The sequence below is a fragment of the Indicator indicator genome, chromosome 3, assembly GCF_027791375.1.
Source record: "Indicator indicator isolate 239-I01 chromosome 3, UM_Iind_1.1, whole genome shotgun sequence".
In the NCBI taxonomy this organism is placed as follows: domain Eukaryota; kingdom Metazoa; phylum Chordata; class Aves; order Piciformes; family Indicatoridae; genus Indicator; species Indicator indicator.
The window spans coordinates 46,912,512-46,937,356 of NC_072012.1; the positions used below are offsets into that span (position 1 = coordinate 46,912,512).

The window sequence follows — 24,845 nt, forward strand, 5'->3', positions numbered from 1 at the left end:
GTGGGGGTGACAGAGCCCTGGAACAGGCTGCCCAGGGGGGTTGTGGAGTCTCCTTCTCTGGAGACTTTCCAAACCCACCTGGATGCATTCCTGTGCGGACTACTCTAAGTCATCCTGCTCTGGCAGGGGGGTTGGACTCAATGATCTCTTGAGGTCCCTTCCAACCTCTGATACATTGTGATATTGTGAAATATGAAGATCCTTACCTGAATTATCTGTTTGTGGCAATATTATCCCATTTGCAATATCACAAAATAGTCTAAGTCCTGTCATTTCTGTTGAACAACATAAAAGCATTTAAAAAATATTTGAACAATATTATAAAAATCTCTATGTGGACTTCTCTGTAATTAGCCAGGTTAGTGATGATACATCTTAGAGAAAACAGAAGGAAAAATAACCTTTTTCTCTGGGTTTGCCTTTCACACCTTTTCACATATTTTATATGGTGACACTAAATAGGTCAGCACCCTAACGAAGGTTGTTTTAACCTTTTGGCAGTGCTTCTTTTCCAACCACAACTTTATAAGAGACAAGAGAATTAGGAGAGAAATCTGGGCATGTTGCATTCATATGACTACAAAAACCAAATAATGTTTTCAGCCAAAAAAACCCACCCCAAAACAAAACAAGTAGTGAATGTCATACAAACTCCAGACAAACACTGCAATGATTCATCGACCCTAAGTGATTGCACAGCCATACAAATGCTGGTTAGTTATTAAGAGCAAAATTCTTGCAGGAAAACTAGAGGACAAGCATAGTTGTGTAGTTTCCATTTATAAGAAGGCTATAATGGGAATAATACTGAAAAACAAAAAAAGAAATCACAACATCCTGCTCAGAGAAGTATATGAGAAAATGTTATTGGGGATATACCTTCTCCAAACATCATTTTCCCAAACTGATTAATAAGCTGTGAAAATTGTTCTGTCAAATTCTAATACATATGTATATACACACACATACACACACACACACACACATATATATATTTAACATATGTACCCATGTGGTTTCTCTAAATCCATATGACTGAAATGATGGAAACAATTTCAGAAGACGAAAGTAAACGAATAATAAAAATTGTGAGGACCCTAGAAGTTTGTGTTCACAAAAATGCACACAGACATAATTGGCTCTTCCAAAAGTCTGAATCTTATTGTGGTTCCTGTCAGTCATTCCTGACCTATGTGACCCAAACTTTTCTAGAAATGCATTTTTGTCTTAAGCCTGACAGTGTTCAAAGGAAGGTCTGGGTCCTACACCTTTTTTTGAGTACAGGAATAAAAAATACAGATGGGTAAATGGTAACCTCAGCTTCAGAGGTTAGACATGGTTCAAGTAAGCATCAGAAATGTATGCTTCAAAAATCTTTTCTGATGGAGACTCCCTCAATAAATATCAGGCTCCTGACACCTTCAGGCTACCCCTAAAAAATGGCTCCAAGACCCAGATGCAGCTTTCCCCATTAAAATGATAAGAATCTTCAGGTCTTCCCCTCTCTGACTCTGCCACACTACGCACATTTTAGCTGGTATGACCCTATAAACCCTTTTACAAACCAACACACAGAATTTTCACGAGGCAATGAACTAAAACCAACAATAAACAAAACCACCCCAGGGACCCCTCATCCCCATCCCTCAAACATTCAAAAATACACAGTTTCAAAGGAAGATAACCCAAAACGTTCTATCCAGTTTGGGGAATGAATACTAAAAACACAACAGCAAGGAAAGCTGCATTTCACTTTGTAGGTTTTTTTAAAGGAAGAAAAGTCAGGTGGAAGCACAGGGTGAAAGAAATAGACTAGTTACTAGTTTATAGCCATTTAACCTTCAATATGTTTTAAAGTTCATATCTCAGGAGAACTTTGATTCCATTTCACCCAACTTTTTCCTCTCTCTTTTTTTTTTTTAAGAAGTCTCTACCTCAGAAATCAGAACAAAAAAAAAATATTTGGAAGATAAAGAGCAAAGGAGGACTAAGGTGCAAACATTTTTTGAAACTGATGATAAATCTTTAACTGCACTAAAAAGAAGATATCTCTAAAAAATATCTCAGCTTAATTTACACTGTCCTCCTTCTAGCTAGCACTAACTCTTCTATTTGAAATAAATTATGCATAAACCCCAAATATATGAGTTGTAATTGGTTGATTCATAATTGTAGTCTCAACACCTTCAATCTTTTGAGATCTGTACTTTTGTTCTCTAGAAATTTGTGTTCCTGTGTGACCTACTCTAGGTGATCCTGCTCTGGGCAGCCTGTTCCAGTGCTCCCTCACCCCCACTGAAAAGAAGTTTCTCCTCACATTGAGATGAAGCCTTCTATGTTCAAGTTTGAACCCATTGTTCCTTGTCTTATTCCTGTGCACCACCCAAAAGAGCCTGGCCCCCTCCACTTGACACCCACCCCTCAGATATTGATAGACATTGATCAGATCCCCTCTTATTCTTCTCTTTTCAAGACTAAACAGGCCCAAGGCTCTCAGTCTCTCTTCATAGGGGAGATGCTACCATAGTGCCATGGAAAGCAAGCAAAAAAAAAAAAAAAAAAAGGCATGGCTATGTATCTGAATGTGGGTGTGTAAAACTAAACTGTGAAGGAAACTCCTGATCAGTAATTTCAAAGGGATTTTAAAGATGTATATAACTGAGCTCAGAAGCAGAACAATGCTATGGCTCAAGACAACAGAATTATCCCCTTTGATGAAGGAAGCAGTGATGGATTTTCTTTTAGCTTGGTTGCAACCTACAAGGTTACTTTGTTTTTCTAAAAAGGGATGACTAGATTAGCCCTGATTTAAACTAAATGAAAAAAAAACCAACCTCTTTCCATAGGTTCACTCAGAGTAGGAAAAGACTTTATTCAATGGCCATTATTAGGAGGAAAGAATTGTCTTAATATTCATCCTATTCAACTGGATTAGTTTTCTGACACGCCAGCAAGTTCAACCCTTGTACATTTGACTCACATTTCACTCCAACAATGCTGATGGTTAGATGGTACAGAACGCAAGAGCTGTGTCACACAAATCTGCTGTCAGACTTTGCCCACCAGAGGTAAAGTGAGCTCTGCCTTGCAGAGAGCATTTGCTACATAGAGGGACTCTTGATGAAAGGTTGCCTTAAGATCAGCTCTCTGGAGCATATAGGCTGGAATTCTCCAAAGTCCACATGAAAGACATGAAAATATCACAAAATACCAGGCTCATACTTTCTGAGACATCTGTTGACCAGATCTTTCATCTCATCTGGGGTAGCCTGGGGTTTGACATTGCACATACAACTGAGACAAAGCACTACTGCCCTCAGTTGCCTCTGAATGTCTTCAGCAGTGTCCAGGAGCTGATATGAATACAAGAACTTATCAGTGATTGTTCAGGTGAAATGATTACTAATCACTGAGCAGGTCAATCACACGTAATCAATTTTGTCATGTGATATGGTTTCAAACTCGTGCTAAAAATATACCATGGCTCAATGTGCATGAATGAAGTAACCAGAAGATTTTTGGCAAAGACTGGAGTTTTCCCCATGCTGTTTCACAGACTCACCTTCCACAGAGTACTGGGTACATGAGTTTGTAATCAAGACATTAAACAGTAATTTAAGGAAGACTAGTGCCTCATGTCTCACTGCAGGTTTGCAAATGGTTTCAGTAGATGTTTGGACACTAGTGATTTTGCAGAATACTAGGTAATACTGTATAAAATCACAGAATCACAGAATTATTAAGGCTGGAAAAGACCTCTGAGATCAAGTCCAGCCTATGACCTAACACCACCACATCAGCTAAACCATGCCACTAAGTGCCACATCCAAGCTTTTCTTGAAGACCTCCAGTGATGGTGACTCCACCATCTCCCTGGGCAGTCCATTCCAGTGCCTAATCAGCTTTTCTGCCAGGAATTGCTTCCTACTATCCAACCTACACTTCCCCTAGCACAGCTTCAGGTCATGCCCTCTTGTCCTGTCCCAAGTTGCCTGGAAGCAGAGCCTGACCCCCACCTGACTACAACTTCCCTTCAGGTACTTGTAGAGTGTGCTAAGGTCCCCTCTGAGCCTCCTCTTCTCCAGGCTGAACACCCCCAGCTGCCTCAGCCTCTCCTCATCAGACTTTCCCTCCTGTCCCTTCCCCAGACTTGTTGCTCTCCTCTGGACCTGCTCCAGCACCTCAAGATCATTCCTGAAGTGAGTGCCCAGAACTGCACTCAGCCCACTCTTGGTGTGGCCTCACCAATACCCAGGACAGGGCAGAATTCCATCCCTGGTGCTGCTGGCCACACTACTCCTGACCCAAGCCAAGATGCCACTGGCCTTCCATGCCCCCTGGGCACACTGCTGGCTCATGTCCAGCTGTTTTCACCCAGGACTGCCAGGCTGCTCTCCAGCCACTCATTCCCCAGTCTGTAGCACTACATGGGGTTATTGTGGCCAAAGTGCAGGACCCTGCACTTGGCCTTGTTGAATCTCATACCATTGGCCTCAGCCCATTGACCCAGCCTGGCCAGGTCCCTCTGCAGCCTGGACCCCTCCACTTGACACCCACCCCTCAGCTATTGATAGACATTGATCAGATCCCCTCTCAGCCTTCTCCTCTCCAGACTAAATAGCCCCAGGGATCTGTCTCTCTTCATAGGGGAGATGCTCAAGTCCCCTAAGCATCCTCTTGATCTGAAGCTAAACACTTTGAGAACTGTTTCCTAAAGCCATGTTTTATTTCTTTCCTAATAAACTCAATAAAGGTTTGGGGGGGGGGAAAGGGAAGAAGAAATGTGGGGCAACTCCAGAGGCTGATACAGTACAAACTTCTCAGAAATGAGCTGGCATTTTTTTTTCCTGTCTTCCCTCTCCTTTCCTTTTCTCTGTGGCCTTAGGAGCACCTGCCCCAAATCAATTGCCTTTCTGACAGACATCTGGAACAGAGTGGGCCATGGAGTTTGCACAGGATTATTTGGAGTGGACAGAGTGAAAGGAGAATGGCTCAAGTGAATCAGAGTATACAAGACTCTGGCCTACTGGCTGAATAATTCAAACCAGGGTTATTTTCCTTCTTTAATATATGAACAGATACTTCCTTCCTGTGTGAAGAAATAAATCCTTCAACTTTCTGCTTTATATTATTTTTGAAAGAAGCCAGGGATCAGAGAACATCAACTAATGAGACTGTTCTCTCTCTTTTTTTTTTAATATATATTTCAAATTTTAAAAAAAGAAGAAAATTCCTAAAATTTGAGACAGATCTCTATGTTTACACACACTCACATTTCCTGTCTACCAAATGATTCCTGGGACTCCTGCCTCAAACATTTTGCATGCTCTTACAGTGAGTCAGTAATACTGAAAATATGTCTTAAAATAGCTGTTGAAAGGGAAAAGAAAAAAAGTCATCAAGTCACTGGTAATAATTTCATACAGAGCCCAGCCATCTTCTCAGGGGAGGGGGATGGCAGAAGAAGGCTCAGATGACCAAAGACTGCTCAACTGTAAACTGTGCTGCTCCAACTAACAACAGGTTTGGTTTCATAACTCTCTCTGAGCCACACAAACATGGGAACATAAATAGGATCTAATCCTGTCAGCAGCAGGGATATAGCATCAGCCCCTTTTGCAAAATTCACAGATTCACAGATTGCATTGGGTTGGAAGGGACCCTCAAAGGTCATCTTGTCCAACTCCCCTGCAGTCAGCAGGGACACTGCCGACTAGATGAGGCTGCCCAGGGACACATGGAGTCTGACCTTGAATGTCTCCAGGGATGGGGCCTCAACCACATCCCTGAGCAGTCTGTTCCAGTATTTTATCCCTCTCATTGTAAAGAACTTCCTCCTTAGGTCCAACCTAAATCTACTCTGTTCTAGTTTCCAACCATTGCCCCTTGTCCTATCTCTCCAATCAATCCTTCCCCAGCCTTCTAGTAGATCCCCTTAAAACATACTGAAATATAGTTTTAAGGTCCCCCCAGAGCATTCTACAAGCTGAACAGTGCCAGTTCTTCATAGCAGAGGTGCTCTAGCCCTCTGATCATCTTTGTGGCCCTCCTCTGGACCTGCTCAAGCAGGTCCTTGTCTCTCTTGTGTTGGAGGTGCCATAGCTGGATGCAGTACTCCAGATGAGGTCTCACCAGAGCAGAATAGAGTGGCAGAATCATCTCTTGACCTGACTGCCACATTTCTTTTGATGCAGCCCAGGATGCCATTTGCCTTCCGGGCTGCAAGTGCACACTGCTGGCTCATGTTCAGCTTTTTATCCACTAGCACCTCCAAGTCCTTTCCTGCAGGGCTGCTCTCAACCTCAGCATCCCCCAGCCTGTATTGATATCAAGAGTTGCCCTGACCTAGGTGCAGGACTTTGAACTTTTCCTTATTGAACCTCATGAGATTCTCCTCAGCCCACCTCTCCAGCCTGTCCAGGACCCCATGGATGGCACCTATCCCATCCTTCAGTCTTATCAACCACATCACTCAGTTTGGTATCATAATTACAGTAAAATATTGACAGATGGCTCTTGCAAAGGTGCAGCAACCAAGTAAGCATATTCATGAAAAAAAACCTCTCAGTCACATCCTTTTAGGTCTCAAATGGCTACATCATGATCAGTTTCCTTTACCTGAAACCATTAAAAACATAGAAAAAAGAAAGAAAGAACAGCCAAGAAATGTAAACAATTAGAGCAAGCAGTGCTCCAGATAAATATATAGATAAGTCATCAACACTTGCCTTAGTATGCATACAGGGTCTAGAGCTTCCCAAGTAGATTGTGGCTTTTGAGGCTAGAAAAGATAAAGTTGGTCTAAAGGTTCCTTTCCCAGCTTACTGAATGCCAATATTGATCACGTAGATATTTTTATTTTTCAGTTATTTACCATTAAATTATTCCCCAAATTCCTTTGGAGAATGCTTTTATTTCTTAGAATGGAAACTTCTGAGCCAATTTCAGTTCTTTGAAACTGAAAGGACATTAATTCTATATTAACTTGTCAAAATTGCTAGCAGCAATTTCTGGATTCTGGGTATCACAGACCTTGCAAGTGTGAGGTTTTTCTGATTGAATTATATTTCTCTTCATAATTTACTACTGCATTCAGATTTGTGATCTTTCATAGCACTTCACCTGTTATAAGACAAAAGAAGAGCTAATGAGCCTGCTTCACCTCTGGTTTTGAGGGTGTGCTCTTTTCACTGGAACACTGCAACACTCAATCTCAGCTACATTTTCTATGTTTTCAGCTATATTATTGTTTCTCTTCTAGCATGAAAGTGAACAAAAATACACACTCGAATCTTGTTGACTCATATCTGTTATTGAAATACTGAAACCCTGAATATTTTAGAAGAAAGGTAGTTGTTTCCTTCTTTTAATTTAATTGTCTTTTAACTGTAGAAATATATGGGGATTCTATATCTATAGTTCTAATAGCACAGTAACTCCCAGGGTATATAGAAACATAGAATCATAGAATCATAGAATCAGTCAGGGTTGGAAGGGACCACAAGGATCATCCAGTTCCAACCCCCCTGCCATGGGCAGGGACACCTCACACTACATCAGGCTGGCCAGAGCCTCATCCAGCCTGGCCTTAAAAACCTCCAGGGATGGGGCCTCAACCACCTCCCTGGACAACCCATTCCAGGCTCTCACCACTCTCATGGGGAAGAACTTCTTCCTCACCTCTAGTCTGAATCTCCCCACTTCCAGCTTTGTTCCATTCCCCCTAGTCCTGTCACTACCTGATAGCCTAAAAAGTCCCTCCCCAGCTTTCTTGTAGCCCCCTTCAGATACTGGAAGGCCACAATAAGGTCACCTCAGAGCCTTCTCTTCTCCAGACTGAACAGCCCCAACTCTCTCAGTCTGTCCTCACAGGAGAGGTGCTCCAGCCCTCTGATCATCCTCGTGGCCCTTCTCTGGACGCATTCCAGCATGTCCATATCAAGGAGAAGGAAGCAATTAAGCCATGACAAACACATTTAAATTTTATATATTTTATATATATATATATATATATGCACCAAACACTTCTGTATTTCTGGACATCCAACATGTTCATCCTAGCCCTGGCAGTCCTTACAATTCCTTTTCTTGCTAACACTTGATCAACTGCTTAAGAAGAACCACTTTTATTTCTTACACGAAGTTTTAATGCTAATTGCTGTGCTTACTTCAGAAAATGTAAAATCAGCCACCTCTATTTCTTCATAGTCATCCTCCACTTCGTCACTTTTAACAGCTGCAAGAGCACTGGCCAGTTTCTTTCGCAAAAGAAAACCCTTCCAAAATGCCTAAACAAAAAAATTTAAAGCATGTTACACAAAGCCATAGATCAACCCCAAATCCAGATTCTCTGTGTTATCCCATTAGGAAGATAAAATATCTTGGGCCCTGGTTTAATAGCTCAATGATCTGTTTTTTGAACTTTATGTGACATTTAAAACTACAAGACAAATTAAATGCCAGCATATGTCTAAAGCTTAGAGTACTCGAGAGGCTCTCCACAAGTAAGCAGAAAGGAATCCTGCAACTCCCTCAACTGCAAACCTGGGTCAGCTAATTAATTATTTGACAATTCCTTCAGGGACTATTATAAACTGAAAGGAAAGGCTGCATAAGAAAAATCTGAGTGTCAACTTTCAAATTACTGAGAATAAAAATACACTTGTACTAAATGTCTTAAATTTTACAAGTAGCAATTCCTGGAGACATCTCATGCAATTGACCCAGGTCAGTTCCTCTTTATTAACTAAGATCTTTAGTTTAATAAAACATTGCCAGTAGGCATAAGCATATCTAGGAAAAAGGAACACATTAGGAATTAAGTGCTAGAAAAAGAGGAACAGGTGTTAGGAACACATGCCAAGCCATAGAGTCAGATCTAGGAAGAGAACAAAATTAAATAGATGGAATTAAGAAAACGAAATTCAGGAGAGGAACTTTTCTCTGGATCAGTGTTTGACATTATTAGAGTTCAAGATGCCCTAAGCATTTAAAACACCACAGAGAAAACTTCTACTGTTCTGAAAGATGTAGTGTGGTTGACATTTAATGGATTTGCAATGGAAGCACTAGAACAGGAAAGGTAAATCTCCTATTCTAGCTTGATGTTTAGCTTAGCAGTTTTTAGGAAATGCTTATCTAATTTCAAAGATTATAGAAAATGTTATTGTATTTATACACACAAATCCTGATTATTGGGGAAAAAATTATTAAATGGATTAGAATTTCTTTCTTATCATTTCAGTGTTGTTATTTTCCTACAGATGTTCACAACTGTTCAGACAAAACATCCTGATGTCTGGAGAAGAGAAGGCTCCGAGAAGACCTTCTTGTGGCCTTCCAGTATCTGAAGGGGGCTACAAGAAAGCTGGGGAGGGACTTTGTAGGGTGTCAGGGAGTGATAGGACTAGGGGGAATGGAAAAAAAATAGAGATGGGTAGATTCAGATTGGATGTTAGGAAGAAGTTCTTCACCATGAGGGTGGTGAGACACTGGAACAGGTTTGCCCAGGGAGGTGGTAGAAGCCTCCTCCCTGGAAGTTTCTAAGGCTGGATGTGGCTGCGAGCAGCCTGATGTTGTGTGAGGTGTCCCTGCCCATGGCAGGGGGCTTGGAACTAGATGATCCTTAAGGTCCCTTCCAACCCTGACAATTCTATGGTTACTGTGTGATCCAGTGACAAATATATTTCATTCAACAATTATAATTTTTTTCTATGCAAGGGAGAAAATCCATCCTAATGGTGTCTGCAGAAGGATAAGTGTAAGGCAGCTCTTAACACAGATCTATGAAAGGAGCAGGTCAGTGCCCAGTCATGATCAAAAAGTGAAATTATGTTAGTAGCTTTTAAGAAATGAGGTTAAAACAGTCTCACTGTACTAATGAATGGTATCTCTGCCTATGAAATTCAGGTCTAGCCACTTCTTTAAAAAGGTTGTAACCAAATGAGGTAAAAGTTCAGAGAGGGACAAATAGATAAAAAGTAGTACAGAGTAATGCAAAAAGAGATTAAATGGAGAAAATTTTCTTTCCAAAAGAATAAACAAAAGAGAGATCTAAAAAAAAAAAATAAAATGAAGAGAAGATAAATAATGAAAGGTTATTTTCCTGCTAACTTTGGAAATTATCAGGTCTGAAACAAAGGAAAAGAAGTATACTTGAATCACCTCATTTAAATTTGTGAAACTCATCACTTTAATATATAATAGAAGTCAAAAATGGATCAAATAAGTTTATGGGGATCAAGTTTTAATTTACTAGCTACACCATATACTCCAGAAAAATCTGGTCCTGCTCTGGCAGGGGGATTGGACTCAAAGATCTCCAGAGGTTCCTTCCAACCCCTAACATCCTGTAGTATGATTCTGTACTTGTACTTAATATGCACATTTACTAAACAGCTTGCTACTGCCCATTTGTTGAATAGATACCAATGAATTACTTAGAATTTCAATCTGCAAATGGAACTTGGGCTCCTAAATCACTTGGGCACTGTCAACTTGAGAAAACTTACAATATTGAACGTCCTTGAATTGAAATTTGAAATCAATATAGGGTCCATTTGCTGAAAAATACAGAATATCTCATGAACCCTGGCAACTTGGCAGGTAAATACTGTATATAGACATCAAACTAAACAGAGCCAAGGCATGGACTGCATCCAGTTCTGGTACCCCCAGCATAAATGGGACATGGAACTGCTGGATCAGGAACAGAGATGATCAGAGGGCTAAAGAACCTCCCATATGGGGACAGGTTGAGAGAGTTGGGGTTGTTCATCCTGGAGAAGAGAAGGCTCCAGGGAGACTTAATAGTAGCCTTCCAGGACCTGAAGGTGACCTACAAGAAAGCATGAAAGGGACTTTTTACAGGAGCTTGCAGTGATAGGACGAGAGGGAATGAAGCTTGAGAAGGGTAGGTTTAGGCTGGATATTAGAAAGAAATTCTAAACAGTGAAGGTGGTGACACGCTGGAACAGGTTGCCCGTGGAGGTTGTGCATGGCCCCTCCCTGGAAGTGTTCCAGGCCAGGCTGGATGAGACCTTGAGCAACAGGGTCTAGTGGAAGGTGTCCCTGCCTGTGGCAAGGGGGTTGGAACTCAATGATCTTTTGAAGTCCCTTCCAACCTAAACCATTCTATGAATCTATAAATCCTTGCACAGAGTAATCCTTTCTTTTTAACTCTTAGCTCTGTTTCTACCAGAGGACAGTCTAGGCCATGGTCTATTCCCAACAGCAGAATGGATGAGGCAATCCTGGTTTAGGGAGATAGAGAGGGAAAGAGATGGATAGGTAGGACAGAATAAGATGGGAAGAGCAGTTAGGTGCATAAATATCAGATACGATGTACCAGTCTGTGAGTCCAACAGCACAGACACACTCCAGTAAGAACATGGGCAAAAGATGTCTTAAATATAATACTAGAATTAAATCAAGCAAAACTAATTCACAGGAATTCCATAAAGGGAAAATACTTTATGATTCTACAAAACTTTTCAGGAAGAAGGCTCCCTTTTAGAAACAAGCAGCTTGTGATGATTAAAGATGTTTAATATGAAAATTATTAATAAAATAATAAAAAGAGAGAGAAGATGACAAGTACAAAACAATAGTAGATGTTTTTTTTTCTTTAAACCAACCTGGATTAGTGTGGCAGCTTCATGCTTCTGTCTCAGAGGTTCTATAGAGCAAGGATTCTCTGTTTTGCTGTGGTCAGTTTTCCTCTTGGCCTGGTACTGCTGCCAAAAGGACTGGATCGTGGATGCTGCCATATGCAGCCTTGTAGAGAAATAAATACTTTAATGAATGACATAGGTTCACCAGTATGGCTGGGTTATCCTAGCTCAAAAATTATAACCATGTGGCTCCAGCTCTAGAGTCCTCAACAGGGGAAGGACCTGATGAAGGGGGTCAAGAGGAGGGCCACTAAAATGATCAGGGGGCTGGAACACATCTCCCATAAGGACAGGCTGAGGGAGCTGGGGTTCAGCCTGGAGAAGAGAGGACTCTGGGGAGGACCTAATAGTAGCCTCCCAGTACCTGAAGGGGGCTCTAGAGGTTAAGCCAGAATTATTTTTTTTTTTTGCCTAAAATGCATTTATCAAGTATACCAACTCCTAAACATGGTTTATTTATAAGCTTTGCATTTATAAAAATCAGTAACTGAGTTTGTACTCTGTGTTGAAAAGCACTGCCCCAACGACAGACTTACAGTTAAAACATTAACTAAAAACTCTAAATGAGCCCTTTCAAAATGATTTCTCTGAAGCATTCCTCTTCCATAATAGACTACTGTACTATTACTTTCAACTTCTTGAGAGGATATGATGAATTCTGTGGTCTTCCTGAATAATAAATTTTATGACAAATTATTAATGTCTTAAGTACCTACTAAGTACTGATGCCATTTACCTAAACAGTATGAAGAGGCACATCTTCTATGCTTGCTCTTCTTAGTGTTCTCAAGATATGTATTTTAAAAACTGAATTCTTATGAAATCATAACTGAATTTTTATCCACTTAAGGCAAAAATGCCAGCTTCTGTTTTCCCTGGTTGTGTATCCAGAACCACACAAACTAGAAGCAAATGCATTCCAAAGAGGTAATAAACCAGTCTGTTTCATGAAGGAGAGTATCTGGGGGCACACAACAAGTTGAATTGGCCCCTCACCTCTGCCTCAACTTTTAAGGAGCAGGTTGAGGCATGTTGTAGGAGTACCAAGGGCAGGGCAGGCTGCTAGCTCTTCAGTCATCACAACAGCAGGAGACTGGCCTAAGGTCAAGGGAGTAGGATGGTAGAGCTAAGCAATTTTTCTCTCTGGTCTTCCAAATGATACTGACTATAAACTCCACACAGATGAATCTTGAATGTCTAGTGAATAGTAGAGCAAAAAAACCCTTAGGCTAATTTGCAATTTAAACTACCACAAAACTCCTACAAACCATCCAGCATTTACATCCCCTATCATTGTATCTATCACTGAACTGGTGTCATAAATATATTGCAAAAAAGAGGAAGTGTTAAAATTCTTTTGCTATATAGTATTTTAAAGTTATTCTAAGTACATATTTATTCTAATACATCAACTGACAGAACATTGCAAAGGATTGCTGTTAACGTGGAAATCTAGTGTGCATCACCTTAAAATAACAATTTATTGTCTAATGAGCTTAAAAAGATTGCCTTCTTCTTACAACTTTTGAAAGCAATCCTCACTCCTATTGCCTGTCCATACAATCTTCCTGGAAGCAATCTGCCATCTCTCTTACCTTTCTGTATCACACTCAAAATGCTGAAGATCCCTTCCTGTATTCCTTGCTGCTACCACTGACTGTTGCACCATGAGCTGGGCTGACAAGTTATTGTTGCCTTTGCTCTCCCCACTGTAATTAATACACGATTCAATGCTCTTCTCCTTCACCCTCTGATCTTCTTTATTTTCCTTTTGGTGCACAGGTATGGAGGAGTTAATGGATGTGGCCCGAATACAGCCAGCAGTAATCCATCTTTCGGAAGGATCCAACGAGACCTGTTTATTTTCTGTCACACCCATGATAAAGAGGTTATTTTCCTGTAGGCAGCCAGTGGATGTTTGCTTTAAATGATTTTGCAGTGCTTCTGGTCCATCTCTGTCAGTAATGTTCAGTTCCCCGTGCTCGTGCTCACAGCGATGCTTAACGCTAAGTTTCATCAGCTGCTTAAAGTAGCAGCATTGTCCCTCTGCAGATTCAACAGAAGAGGCAACCCTGAAAAAGACACAAAAAAAAATTTTTGCATGTGTTTAAGACTGCAAAAAATGCTCTTTAAAAAGATCTCTTCCCTCTATTATTTTCTAAATTGCCTTGCACTTGCAATGATCCTTAGACACTTCCATATTCCTGGAGTGAATCACTCTGATTGAAAAACAGTTCCAGCATTTATAAATCTTAATTATGTTTTTCTTTCTTTTTTTTTTCTTTTTTTAGCAGTATTTAAAATATGCTCATATACATTAGATTGCTTGTTTTACTCTGAGTTTTATTTTCCTTATAAGGCTTCTGTCTGTTTGAAACAGACATCAGAGCATGCATTTCACTATTAATTTTCTGTGTGGTTAGAGGCATATGAGGTTGAAATTTTCAGAGGATTTGAGGCATTTTTGCTATATATCCTGTAATAGCCTTAATAATCCAGTTTTAGCTGGAAACTATGAAAGCTAATATAAAAATAACAGTAATTTTAAAAAATTTAGATTAGAACTACAGCTAAAAACAAACCCCCAAACCACAATGCCTAGAGAGAATTTGGGAAAACTGAAACTTTTAAATAAAGATATTTTTATCAATATAAGGGAAGGTGCTAGACTGAAGCAATGTTAATCTACAAAGTGTAGCTCTCATTAGTTCTTTGTGCTACACCACCTAAATGAGTATGAGAAAATATGAGTTAATTGGTACAGATTCAGGATGTCATGCAGAAGGACCTGGGCAAGATGGAGAGGTGGGGTGGGGAGAATCTCATGAGGTTCAACAAGACCAAGTGCAGGGTCCTGCACCTGCTTTGGAACAATTCCCACCAATACAGACTGGGGGATGAGGTGATAGAAAGCAGCCCTGTGGAAAAGAACTGGGGAGTTCTGGTGCATGAGAAGGTGGACATGAGGCAACGGTGTGCTCTTGCAGCTCAGAAGGCCAATGGCATCCTGGGCTGCATCAAAAGAACCGTGACCAGCAGTTCAAGAGAGGTGATTCTGCCACTTTGCTCTGGTGAGACCTCGATTACTGTGCCCAGCTCTGGAGCCCTCAACACAGGAAGGACATGGACCTGATAGAGAGGTTCCAGAGGAGGGCCATGAAAATGAGTAGGAAGCTCCTCTGCTACTAGGACAGGCTGGGGAGCTGGGGTTGTTCAGGCTGGAGAGGAGAAGGCTCAGGGGAGACTTTCCACTACCTGAAGGGGGGCTCTAAGAAGGCTGTAGAGGGACTGTTTACAAAGGCCTGCAGTGACAGGATGAGGGGCAATGGCTTGAAATTAGAGAAGAGTAGATTTAGATTGGATATTAGGAACAAGTTCTTGAGCGTGAAGGTGGTAGAACACTGGATCAGGTTGCCCAGGGAGGTAGCTGAGGCCCCCTCCCTGGAGATATTCAACGTCAGGCTGGACAAGGCTCTGAGCAACCTGATCTAGTGGAGGATGTCCATGTTCACTGCAAGGGGATTGGTCTAGATGACCTTTGGAAGACCCTTCCAACCCAAACCACGCTATCATTCTATGATACCACAATACCTCCTTTGCCATTAATGTAATTTTTTTTACTTTTTTTGCATTATAAGTCAAAGGGTCTGGTCAATCTAGTTCTTTTGAAATTGCTTCTTGGTGAAGACACAACCAAGTTTTTAGGCATGAATTAGCATCTAAACAAAACAAGAAACAGCATTACCCTGATGGAAGCACCAGCATCAATACTGCTTGGCTGCTTAGCACACAATGAAATGCATATAAAAATGGAAGTCTTGCTGCAGCACCTTCCTTCATGCTAAATGGCAACCCACAGCTTCTACTTTGATCTTAAAAATGTGAAAGTAATTTACATCACCTGCAAATTTAAGCATAGCCAAAAGGGGAAGGGATGGGCAAGGGACGCAGCTTTCACAGCAGGTACAAATGTGCTAGAAGAGTTGCCCTGAGGATACTTAAAGACCAGAGCATCACAGTCTCACAGTATATCAGAGGTTGGAAGGGACCTCAAGAGATCATCAGGTCAAATCCCCCTGCCAGAGCAGGATCACTTAGGGTAGTCTGCACAGGAATGCATCCAGGTGGGTTTGGAAAGTCTCCAGAGAAGGAGACTCCACAACCCCCCCGGGCAGCCTGACCAAGATGATGCTTTCATGAATAAACGCTAAGAGTAGAAAGCTATCTGTAGCTTTCCTACCAGAAAGACACCTCTCAGTTTGTGGTAGGATTTTGCAGAGACATTGAGGAAATATAAAGAAATTAGAATCAGATTTTAATCTGTTTGGAAATTCAAGTAGAGACACTTATTAATGACTGCCTCAACTTCAGCTCTAACATCAGTCCACGACGAGTATCCATCACTATCTTCTCAGTACATCTAGATGTGCTCGTTTTCACATAGGGAGGAGGCAACCTCACTGACACCACCAAGGAAGTGTAAGGACTCATGCACAAGTTGGCTTAACAGATATGGAGAAAGTCAAGCCTTCATCCTTGAATGCCTCAGTGAAGTTTAAATCAGCCAAAATGTTGCTTCTTAGTAAATTTAAGATGGCAGTGGAGACCTCCTTATGGAGTTGACATCTTTTTGTATAGGATTTCCTACTGCAATTGCATCTGCAATGATTGCCAGGATAGTCAAAGAGCATAACTGTGTCAAAATGAGACAGTAAAACCGATATAAGTCAGCAGAAGAATCATAGAATTGTCAGGGTTGGAAGGGACCTTAAGGATCATCCAGTGCCAACCCCCCTGCCATGGGCAGGGACACCTCACACTACAGCAGGTTGCTCACAGCCACATCCAGCCTGGCCATAAAATCCTCCAGGGATGAGGCTTCCACCACTTCCCTGGGCAACCTGTTCCAGTGTCTCACCACCCTCATGGGGAAAAACTTCTTCCTAACATCCAATCTGAATCTACCCATTTCTAGTTTTGGTCCATTTCCCCTAGTCCTATCACTCCCTGACACCCTAAAAAGTCTCTCCCCAAGAAGCCTGTCAGAGGGAAAAGAGACAGCGGACAAACAAATCAGTTCTTATCAGCAATGGCAGTTTTCTCTTCACCACTGCAGGTGAATCATAAATAATATTCTACCCCTACATAAAATTTTGCTCAATGTCATGGTTTTCCCATTGTGGCTCCAGTATAACTTTTCATGAGTCTGATACATGGAATTTTAACTCAGTTTGTTTGTTGGTTTTGGGGTTTTTTGTTTTGTTTTGTTTTCTTGTTTTTAATAGTTTGTTAAAATCTAATTTGTCTTTGGGAAAACTTCTCTAAGCATCATTACTGATATTCAGCTGCAGGTTACAAAGTGCCTAACAAACACATGAATGAGGTCCCTGTTTACATATTGACTACTGCAATACCATTTATGAAACTCTTGCAATTTTCTCTTTATAAAGATCAAGCTCCAATAGTCAGACGCCTGTGTATAGGACTGAAAACAAATTACTGCTTTCCCTCCCATTTTTACCACCTTCCAGCCTAGGTGTCATATTATTTTTTTTTATATAATTGCTTGATCAAGATAGAATCACAGAACCACAGAATGTTAGGGGTTGGAAGTGACCTCAAAAGATCATCCAGCCCAACCCCCCTGCCAGAGCAGGAGCACCTAGAGCAGATCACACAGGAATGCATCCAGGCAGGTTTTGAATATCTCCAGAGAGGGAGACTCTGCAGCTCCCCTGGGCAGCCTGTTCCAGTATTCTGTCACCCTCACAGGGAAAAAAATTTCCTCATGTTTCCATGGTACTTCCTATGTCTCAACTTCCTTGTCCTGTCATTGGGCATCACTGAGCAGAGCCTGGCTCCATCCTCTTGGCACTCACCCTTTACATATTTATCAACATGAATGAGGCCATCTTAATCTCCTCCTCTTCAAGATACAAAGCCCTCAGCTCCCTCAGTCTCTCCTCCTAAGGAAGATCTTCCACTCCCTTCATCATTTTTGTGGCTCTGCACTGGACACTTTCAAGCAGTTTCCTGAGGTCCTTCTGGAATTGAGGGACACAATATTCCAGATGCAGCCTCATCAGGGCAGAGTAGAGGGGGAGGAGAACCTCTCTTGACCTACTGACCACAGCCCTTCTAATCCACCCCAGAAAGCCATTGGCCTTCTTGGCCACAAGAGCACACTGCTGGCTCATGGTCAACCTTCCATCCACCAGGACCCCCAGGTCCTTTTCTCCTTCACTGCTCTCCAGCAGATCAGTTCCCCAACCCTATATTGATCCATGGGGTTCTTCTTTCCCAGGTGCAAGACTCTGCACTTGCCTTTGTTGAATCTAAAGCTTCCATCCAGAGATTCTATGACAGAAAGCATTTATTGGATTAATTTCATTTTAAATTACGTTTCACTCTTAAGCATGGCAAGAACAGTGATGTTTCAGGCTGAAACAGCACAGACAATTTAACTGGGCAGCAGTGGTGCATGAAACATGGATTAGGGAAGCAAGCAGTGATTACTTTTGGCAGCTTACATACTTGAGGTCACACCTACAGGGGCTCATAACTTAGCAAAATGTGAACCAGACAGAACTTTACTTTATTGCTGGCCTGCTCTTCAGCCATGTCACATTAATTCAGTTAAAGTATTGCAGTATGTACATGTAACAGCCACACTGTTAATGCTTACAGACAAAGAAGTTGTTTAGAGTTCCTTTGAAGAAGTGTAGATTTCAACAGATTTCAAACCATCCATAAATAGTATTTTTAGTCAAATTAAGCATAGCTTTAACACAGCAGAAATTAATGTCAAAACTAAATTTGACACAAGGTGCTTCAACTATGTCCAAATTGCCACTTAAAAAGATTCTGAAGGAATTCTCAAAACCTTCAAAATGCCACAACCCCCCTGTTGTGTAGAAAAAGTTTACATATTTCTTCTAACCACTCTTGTTCTTCTCAAGTATCTGCAAGCTTTTTCAAACAAAACTGAAACATTGAAAAATTATCAATTGAAGGAACCTTAGAAGGTTTCTAATCAAACCTCCTGCTTTGAATTGTTAACTCTGAGATCATAGAATCACAGAATGGCTCAGGTTGGAAGGGACCTTAGAGATCATCTACTCCAACCTCCCTGCCATGGGCAGGGACACCTCTCAGCTAGACTAGGCTGATCAAGGCCTTATCCAGCCTGGTTTTGAACACCTCCAGGAAGGAGGCATCCACAACCTTCTTGGGCAGCCTATTGCAGAGTCCCACCACCCTCGTACTGAAGAGTTTCCTTCATTCAGAGCTTTATCTGGACAGGTCTTGAAAACCTCCAAGAACAGAGACTGCACAATCTCTCTGGGCAATTTGTTGCAAATCATCACTGTCCTAACAGTGAAAGGTTTTGCCTTATGCCTAGCTGCTCAGGGGAGACCTTATCACTCTGTACAACTACCTGAAAGGAGGTTTTAGGGAGGTGGGGGTTAGTCTGCTCAAACAAGTAACAAGTGATAGGACAAGATGAAATGGCCTCAAGCTGCAACAAGTGAAGTTCAGACTGGATATTAGGAAGAATTTCTTCACTGAATAGGTTATCAGGCATTGGAATGGCTTGCACAAGGCAGTGGTGGAGTCCCCATTCCTGGAGGTGTTGAAGAGTCACATAAATGTAGTGTTTAGGGATACAGTTTAGTCAAGGACTTGTCAGCGTTAGGTTAATAATTGGACTTGATGTTCTTAAAGGTCTTTTCAAATCTAGGCAGCTCTGTATTGGGTCTGGCTGGGATGGAATTAATTCTCATCATAGCTGCCCATATGGTGCTGTGTTTTATATCTGTGACTGAAACTGTATTGATAAAACACTAAATGTTTTGCAGAGCAGTGCTTGGACAGAGTCAAAGACCTTCTCTGCCCCACTCAGCAAATAGATTGGGAAAGGAAGCTGGAAAAAGATGAGAAGTGACCAAAACTAAATGCCATGTCATATAACACCACCTGCATAAGTCTTTCTAAGGTAACCATTGCTCAGACAATGATTGGGAATCAGTCTCCTGGTGGGAGGTGGTGAGTGATTGCTTTGCATCACTTGGTTGCTTTCCTTTTTTTGGCTTTTGTTTTCTTCTTCCCTTCTTCACTTATTAAATTGCCTTTATCTTGTTCCACAGGTTTTTCTTGCTTCTGCTTTTCTGATTCTTTCCCTTATCCTGCTCATGTGGGAAGTGGTGAGCAAGCAGATGGTGGGTGCTTACCTACTGGCTGGAATCAACCGACCACACCAGCCTGAACCTTTCCTGTTTCAGCTTAGGCCCTTGTTGCTCATCCTCCTGTCATGTACCACTGCAAACAGTCTGGCTGTGTCTTCTTGAGCATATGCTTAAAGCCCCAACCACCTTAGGGGACACGCACCAAACTTGTTCCAGTTTATCAATATCTTTTATGTATTGCTGACCCAAAATCCTGGGCACAGTTTTCTAGAGGCAAGTTAATAAGGGCTTAAGAGAGGGCAATAATAACTCTCAATCTACTGACTATGACCCTACAGATACAGGCCAGGATATTCTTAATTTTCTTTGGTACCAGGGCAAACTGCTGGCTCACATTCAGTTTCTTTATCTACCCAGATCCAAAGGTCCTTTTCTGTATAGAAATGTCTCAGCCAACTAATCCCAGGCTGTATTGTTGCGAGGGGTCACTCCTGCAAAGGTAAAGAACTTTGCAATTGTCTGTTGAATTCACAAGGCTCCTGTTGGCTTAGTAACAGCCAGTAACACACCAATGCAACGTGTTATGTAGTAACAAGACACCATGGATAAACAGGCTTACATGTAAATGAAAGCCAGATAGGTTGTAAAAACAGAAGGGAGTGCTTTTCATGAACCAGCCAAGTACTTGAGGAGAAGTTCAGACTAAAGCATTGTTGAATGTCACATGCTTCACCTGCTCTGGGGTAATGTTCAGTACTGGCTAAGATCAAGACAGTTTGGTTATTACAGAATCACAGAATCAACCAGGATGGAAAAGACCTTCAAGATCATCAAGTCCAGCCTATCATCCAACACCTTCTAATCAACTAAACCATGGCACCAAGTGCCTCATCCAGTCTTTTCCTAAACACTTCCAGGGATGGTGACTCCACCACCTCCCCAACCAGCACATTCCAATGGCCATTCTCTCTTGCTGGGAAGAATTTCTTCCTAACATCCAGCCTAAACCTCCTCTGGCACAGCTTAAGACTGTGTCCTCTTGTTCTCTTGCTGGTTGCCTGGGAGAAGAGACTGACCCCCACCTGGCTACAACCTCCAGGTAGTTGTAGAGAGCAATAAGGTCTCCCCTGAGCCTCCTCATCTTCTCTAAAAGGTTTACAAAGATAATTGGGAACCTCCTAGGAAATGAAAAGGAACTGAGAAAGAAGAAAACATGCAGTATTACCAAGTGTGAAAGCATGAGAAGTTTGAGGGACTTTGATATTGTAAAGTGATGTATAGATAGCAAGTCAAAATGATAAATTACAACTTGCAGTGTCTAAGTTGAAGTAATTGGACAACTAACCATGGTAACAAAGCTAAAGGTAATAAGTATGACAAAAATCAAAGACCTGTAAATAAAACCACCTAATCCACTGCTTGAAAAGAGGTCAAATCTTTTGACATCATTTAGAACATAAATTCTGCACACATGGAAAATAAATGCAGGCCAAAATAGAGCATACTGCACCAACAGATAAACTGGGCTTGATGAAGCTAAAGCTGGAAATCATTTTTATGATTATACCACTTTCAGGGTTTAAGCTACTATTCCTGCACACCAGTGTGATACACTGTCTGTCTACAAATTCATTCTACTACCACTAACTGAAGGTTTCCAACCACCTGTTTTCTCACACCTAAACAAAAAGTCAAGGCCCACTTATTTTAATATCTGCCTGAAACACCCTTTTGCATGGAAGTAAATTATTCTCCTTTATTTCTGAACATAATATATTTTAGAATGATAGAATTGTTAGGGTTGGAAGGGACCTCAAGGATCATCTAGTTCCAACCCCCTTGCCATGGACAGGGACACCTCACACTAGATTTTCAGGCAAAAAGCTCAGTAAATTCATAACACACCAAGACCTACACTAACGATGTATGAAAACATATTTCTGAATGTAATGTATATTCTCATAGAATGGTCTGGGTTGGAAGGGAGCTCCTAAGGTCATCTACTCCAATCCCCTTGCAGTGAACATGGACATCCTCCACTAGATCAGGTCGCTCAGAGCCTTGTCCAGTCTGACCTTGAAGATCTCCAGGGATGAGGCCTCAACTGCAATCCTGGGCAACCTGATCCAGTGTTCCACCACCTTCATGCTAAAGTACCTGTTCCTAACATCCAATCCAAATCTACTAATTTCAAGCCATTGCCCCTCATCCAATCACTGCAGGCCTTTGTAAACAGACTCTCCCCATCCTTCTCGTAGCCCCCTTCAGGTACTGGAAGGTTGCTATTAGGTCTCCCCTGATATCTTCTCTTCTCCAGCCTGAACAACCCCAGCTCCCTCGTCCTGTCCCTGTAGGAGAGGTGTTCCAGCCTCTCATAAATACATCCAGTACATAAACACATGCAGTTCCCATAAATACATACCCTAGTTGAGCAGCCTCTTCCTTCAGTCGAACATTTTCTTCAATTTGAACTTGACAAAGTTCCTGAAACATTCTTGATTCTGATCCTTCAATTGTTTTGGTCTTGGATAAAGTATGAGAGTTTAAGATTTCACCATCAAGAAACTGTAAATTAGGAAGCACTTCACACAAAGAAGTCCTTGGAAAATAAAAGGTTATAATTAGGTTGGGGGGGGGGGAGGAAGCTAAACCACCCATTTTACTGATTACAAATTACAGATATTTGGCCTTACATTTTATATTAATATAATAACTAAAACTTTATTCACAGGATCACAGGATGTTAGGGGTTGAAAAGGGGTCTCCAGGGATCGAGTCCAATGCCCCTGCCAGAGCAGGATCATACAATCTAGCACAGGTTCCACAGGAACACATCCAGATGGGGCTGGAAAGTCTCCAGAGAAGGAGACTCCACAACCTCTCTGGGGAGCCTGTTCCAGCGCTCTGGGACCCTCACAGTGAAGAAGTTCCTCCTCATGTTGAGGTGGAACCTCCTGTGCTGTAGTTTCTATCCATTGCCCCTTGTCCTATCACAGGGTGCAACTGAGCAGAGCCTGTCCCCTCCCTCTTGACACCCACCAGTTCTTACAGAACTTAGCAAGATTTCTTAATGCTTTGGTGGCATGAAGCCTCCTGCTGAGATACTGACACTAGGGAAGTCAGTGCCAACATTTTACCTACTTAAATAATAACAGGAAAAATCTGTCACATTTGTGCATAGGCACCTGTAATACACTTGATTAGCAGGCATCAGAGCAAAAATAAGTCCTAGGATTGATACAAAACACTGATTTTGTTGACACACTGAATGGTTTAGATTTAAAAGCTGCACAGAATATTAAACATTGTCAGTCTCACTCCCTTTACCCTTTGCATATACCACATAAGATTCTCAACATGAGGAGAAACTTCTTTCCAGTGAGGGTGAGGGAGCACTGGAACAGGCTGTCCAGGGGGGTTGTGGAGTCTCATTCTCTGGAGGCTTTCCAAGCCCACCTGGATGCATTCCTGTGTGGACTACCCTAAGTAATAGTAGTAGCTCTGGCAGGAGGGTTGGACCTGATGATCTCTTGAGGTCCCTTCCAACCTCTGACATACTGTGATAAACCACTATGATATTTGACATAATTGACAGGGAAAAAAAAAAAATTCACTTTTGAAATATTGAATTTGGGTCAGTGAAAGAGATGACAACAGAGATGACATTTCATTGTTATGACAGCTGGGGCCACTGAAGGAATTAAAAATTTGTATGAGAAATGTATCTACCAATTAAAAAAAAATCAGTATCATCAATGCCTTCTCTTTTAGGCTACTGTGAAACATCATCTAGTGCTGTGACCTTGTTTCATCTGTTTCTTGTGCCAGACCAAATTTGTTGGAAGCTTCAAGACTGCAAATTTATTTCAATCAATACACCAAAACTCTGCATTTTGATTACAATTTAGTTTTAAGCAAGACTTAAGAACTCTCTGAAAAAAAAATACTTGCAGGCTCAGTGTTCCCTTATCATTAAAAAATACCATTCCCAAGTTTTAGAACTCCCTTAAACTATTCCCAGTGAGATAAAGGACTATTAATCAGCTCTGATGATACATAATAAGTCTCAAATCAGAGACAGTTTCTATGACTGAATTAGAATAATCCAAAATGCAGTTCAATCAAATAGAATATTAGGGCTTTTAAAGTATAAAACTTTCCTTCTCTCCTGCCCATTGATGTAAGAATAATCCTGTCTGAAAGACATTTGGAACAAAAGAATTGGTTTAGATAGACAGTCCCTAAACACAACAGAGAGAAATTGCCAAAGCTGATGCTGAGACATTAAAAAAAGTGCCATATGAAAGCTGATTGATGCTGGAAGTGTCTTAGAGCTATGGGATCTCAACACTAGTTTTTCCAGCTGGGTTTCTCCTGATGAAGGGCTGAGTCAATATTTCATTTAGTGAAAACTTCCTGGTGAATATTCTGTCACTTAAGAGGCTCTATTAATCATTACAGCATTGAAGCACATTCCCCTAGGAGCGCTCAGGCTGATCCCAGGGTTTAATTTTTAAAAAGCAATTTCTTACTACTTCACTTTTGTTGGTGTTATCGCTGGCTGGACATGAAAGTACAAAACCAATTGGGAAATTTCACAACTAATTCCTCTGTTGGTATCAGGGGGTTATGTAAAGTTCACTGGAACATATTGCCTGAAGTTATGGTCAACGCTGTATTCAGCAAATCCATATTTTATAGTATGCCATACTTTAAATCCTTTAGACAAATGAATCTCTTGTTTAATCAGAAAAGCTCTATTGGGTCAAGAAATCTAAAGTGTCAGTTCTTACAGCTAAATTGGAATTCAGAAAGCTTTTTCTCTCAAGGTCACAAGTGAAAGTGTAGTTAGTTTTGTAAAAGAGTGGGAATTAAACCAATGCAAATGGGACTTTCAAAATAGTCTTGCAGTCATTGAATTTTATTCACAGAATGATCTGCAGAAAACATGGGAGTGCAAATAAGTCAGCTCAGTAAAAAACAAACA

General features: G+C 41.2%; 1 protein-coding gene across 1 annotated transcript in view; it reads right to left on the minus strand.

Annotated features, from left to right (window-relative positions):
* Positions 1-24,845, minus strand: part of LRRIQ1 (leucine rich repeats and IQ motif containing 1) — a 139,594-nt gene that overhangs the window by 87,348 nt on the left and 27,401 nt on the right. Inside the window, exons 14-17 of the mRNA XM_054399999.1 lie at positions 22,281-22,457; positions 13,268-13,744; positions 11,637-11,775; positions 8,169-8,288 (exon numbers count right to left, since the gene is read on the minus strand). Coding sequence (XP_054255974.1) covers positions 8,169-8,288; positions 11,637-11,775; positions 13,268-13,744; positions 22,281-22,457 — 913 coding nt within the window. The remainder of the gene's footprint in view (positions 1-8,168; positions 8,289-11,636; positions 11,776-13,267; positions 13,745-22,280; positions 22,458-24,845) is intronic.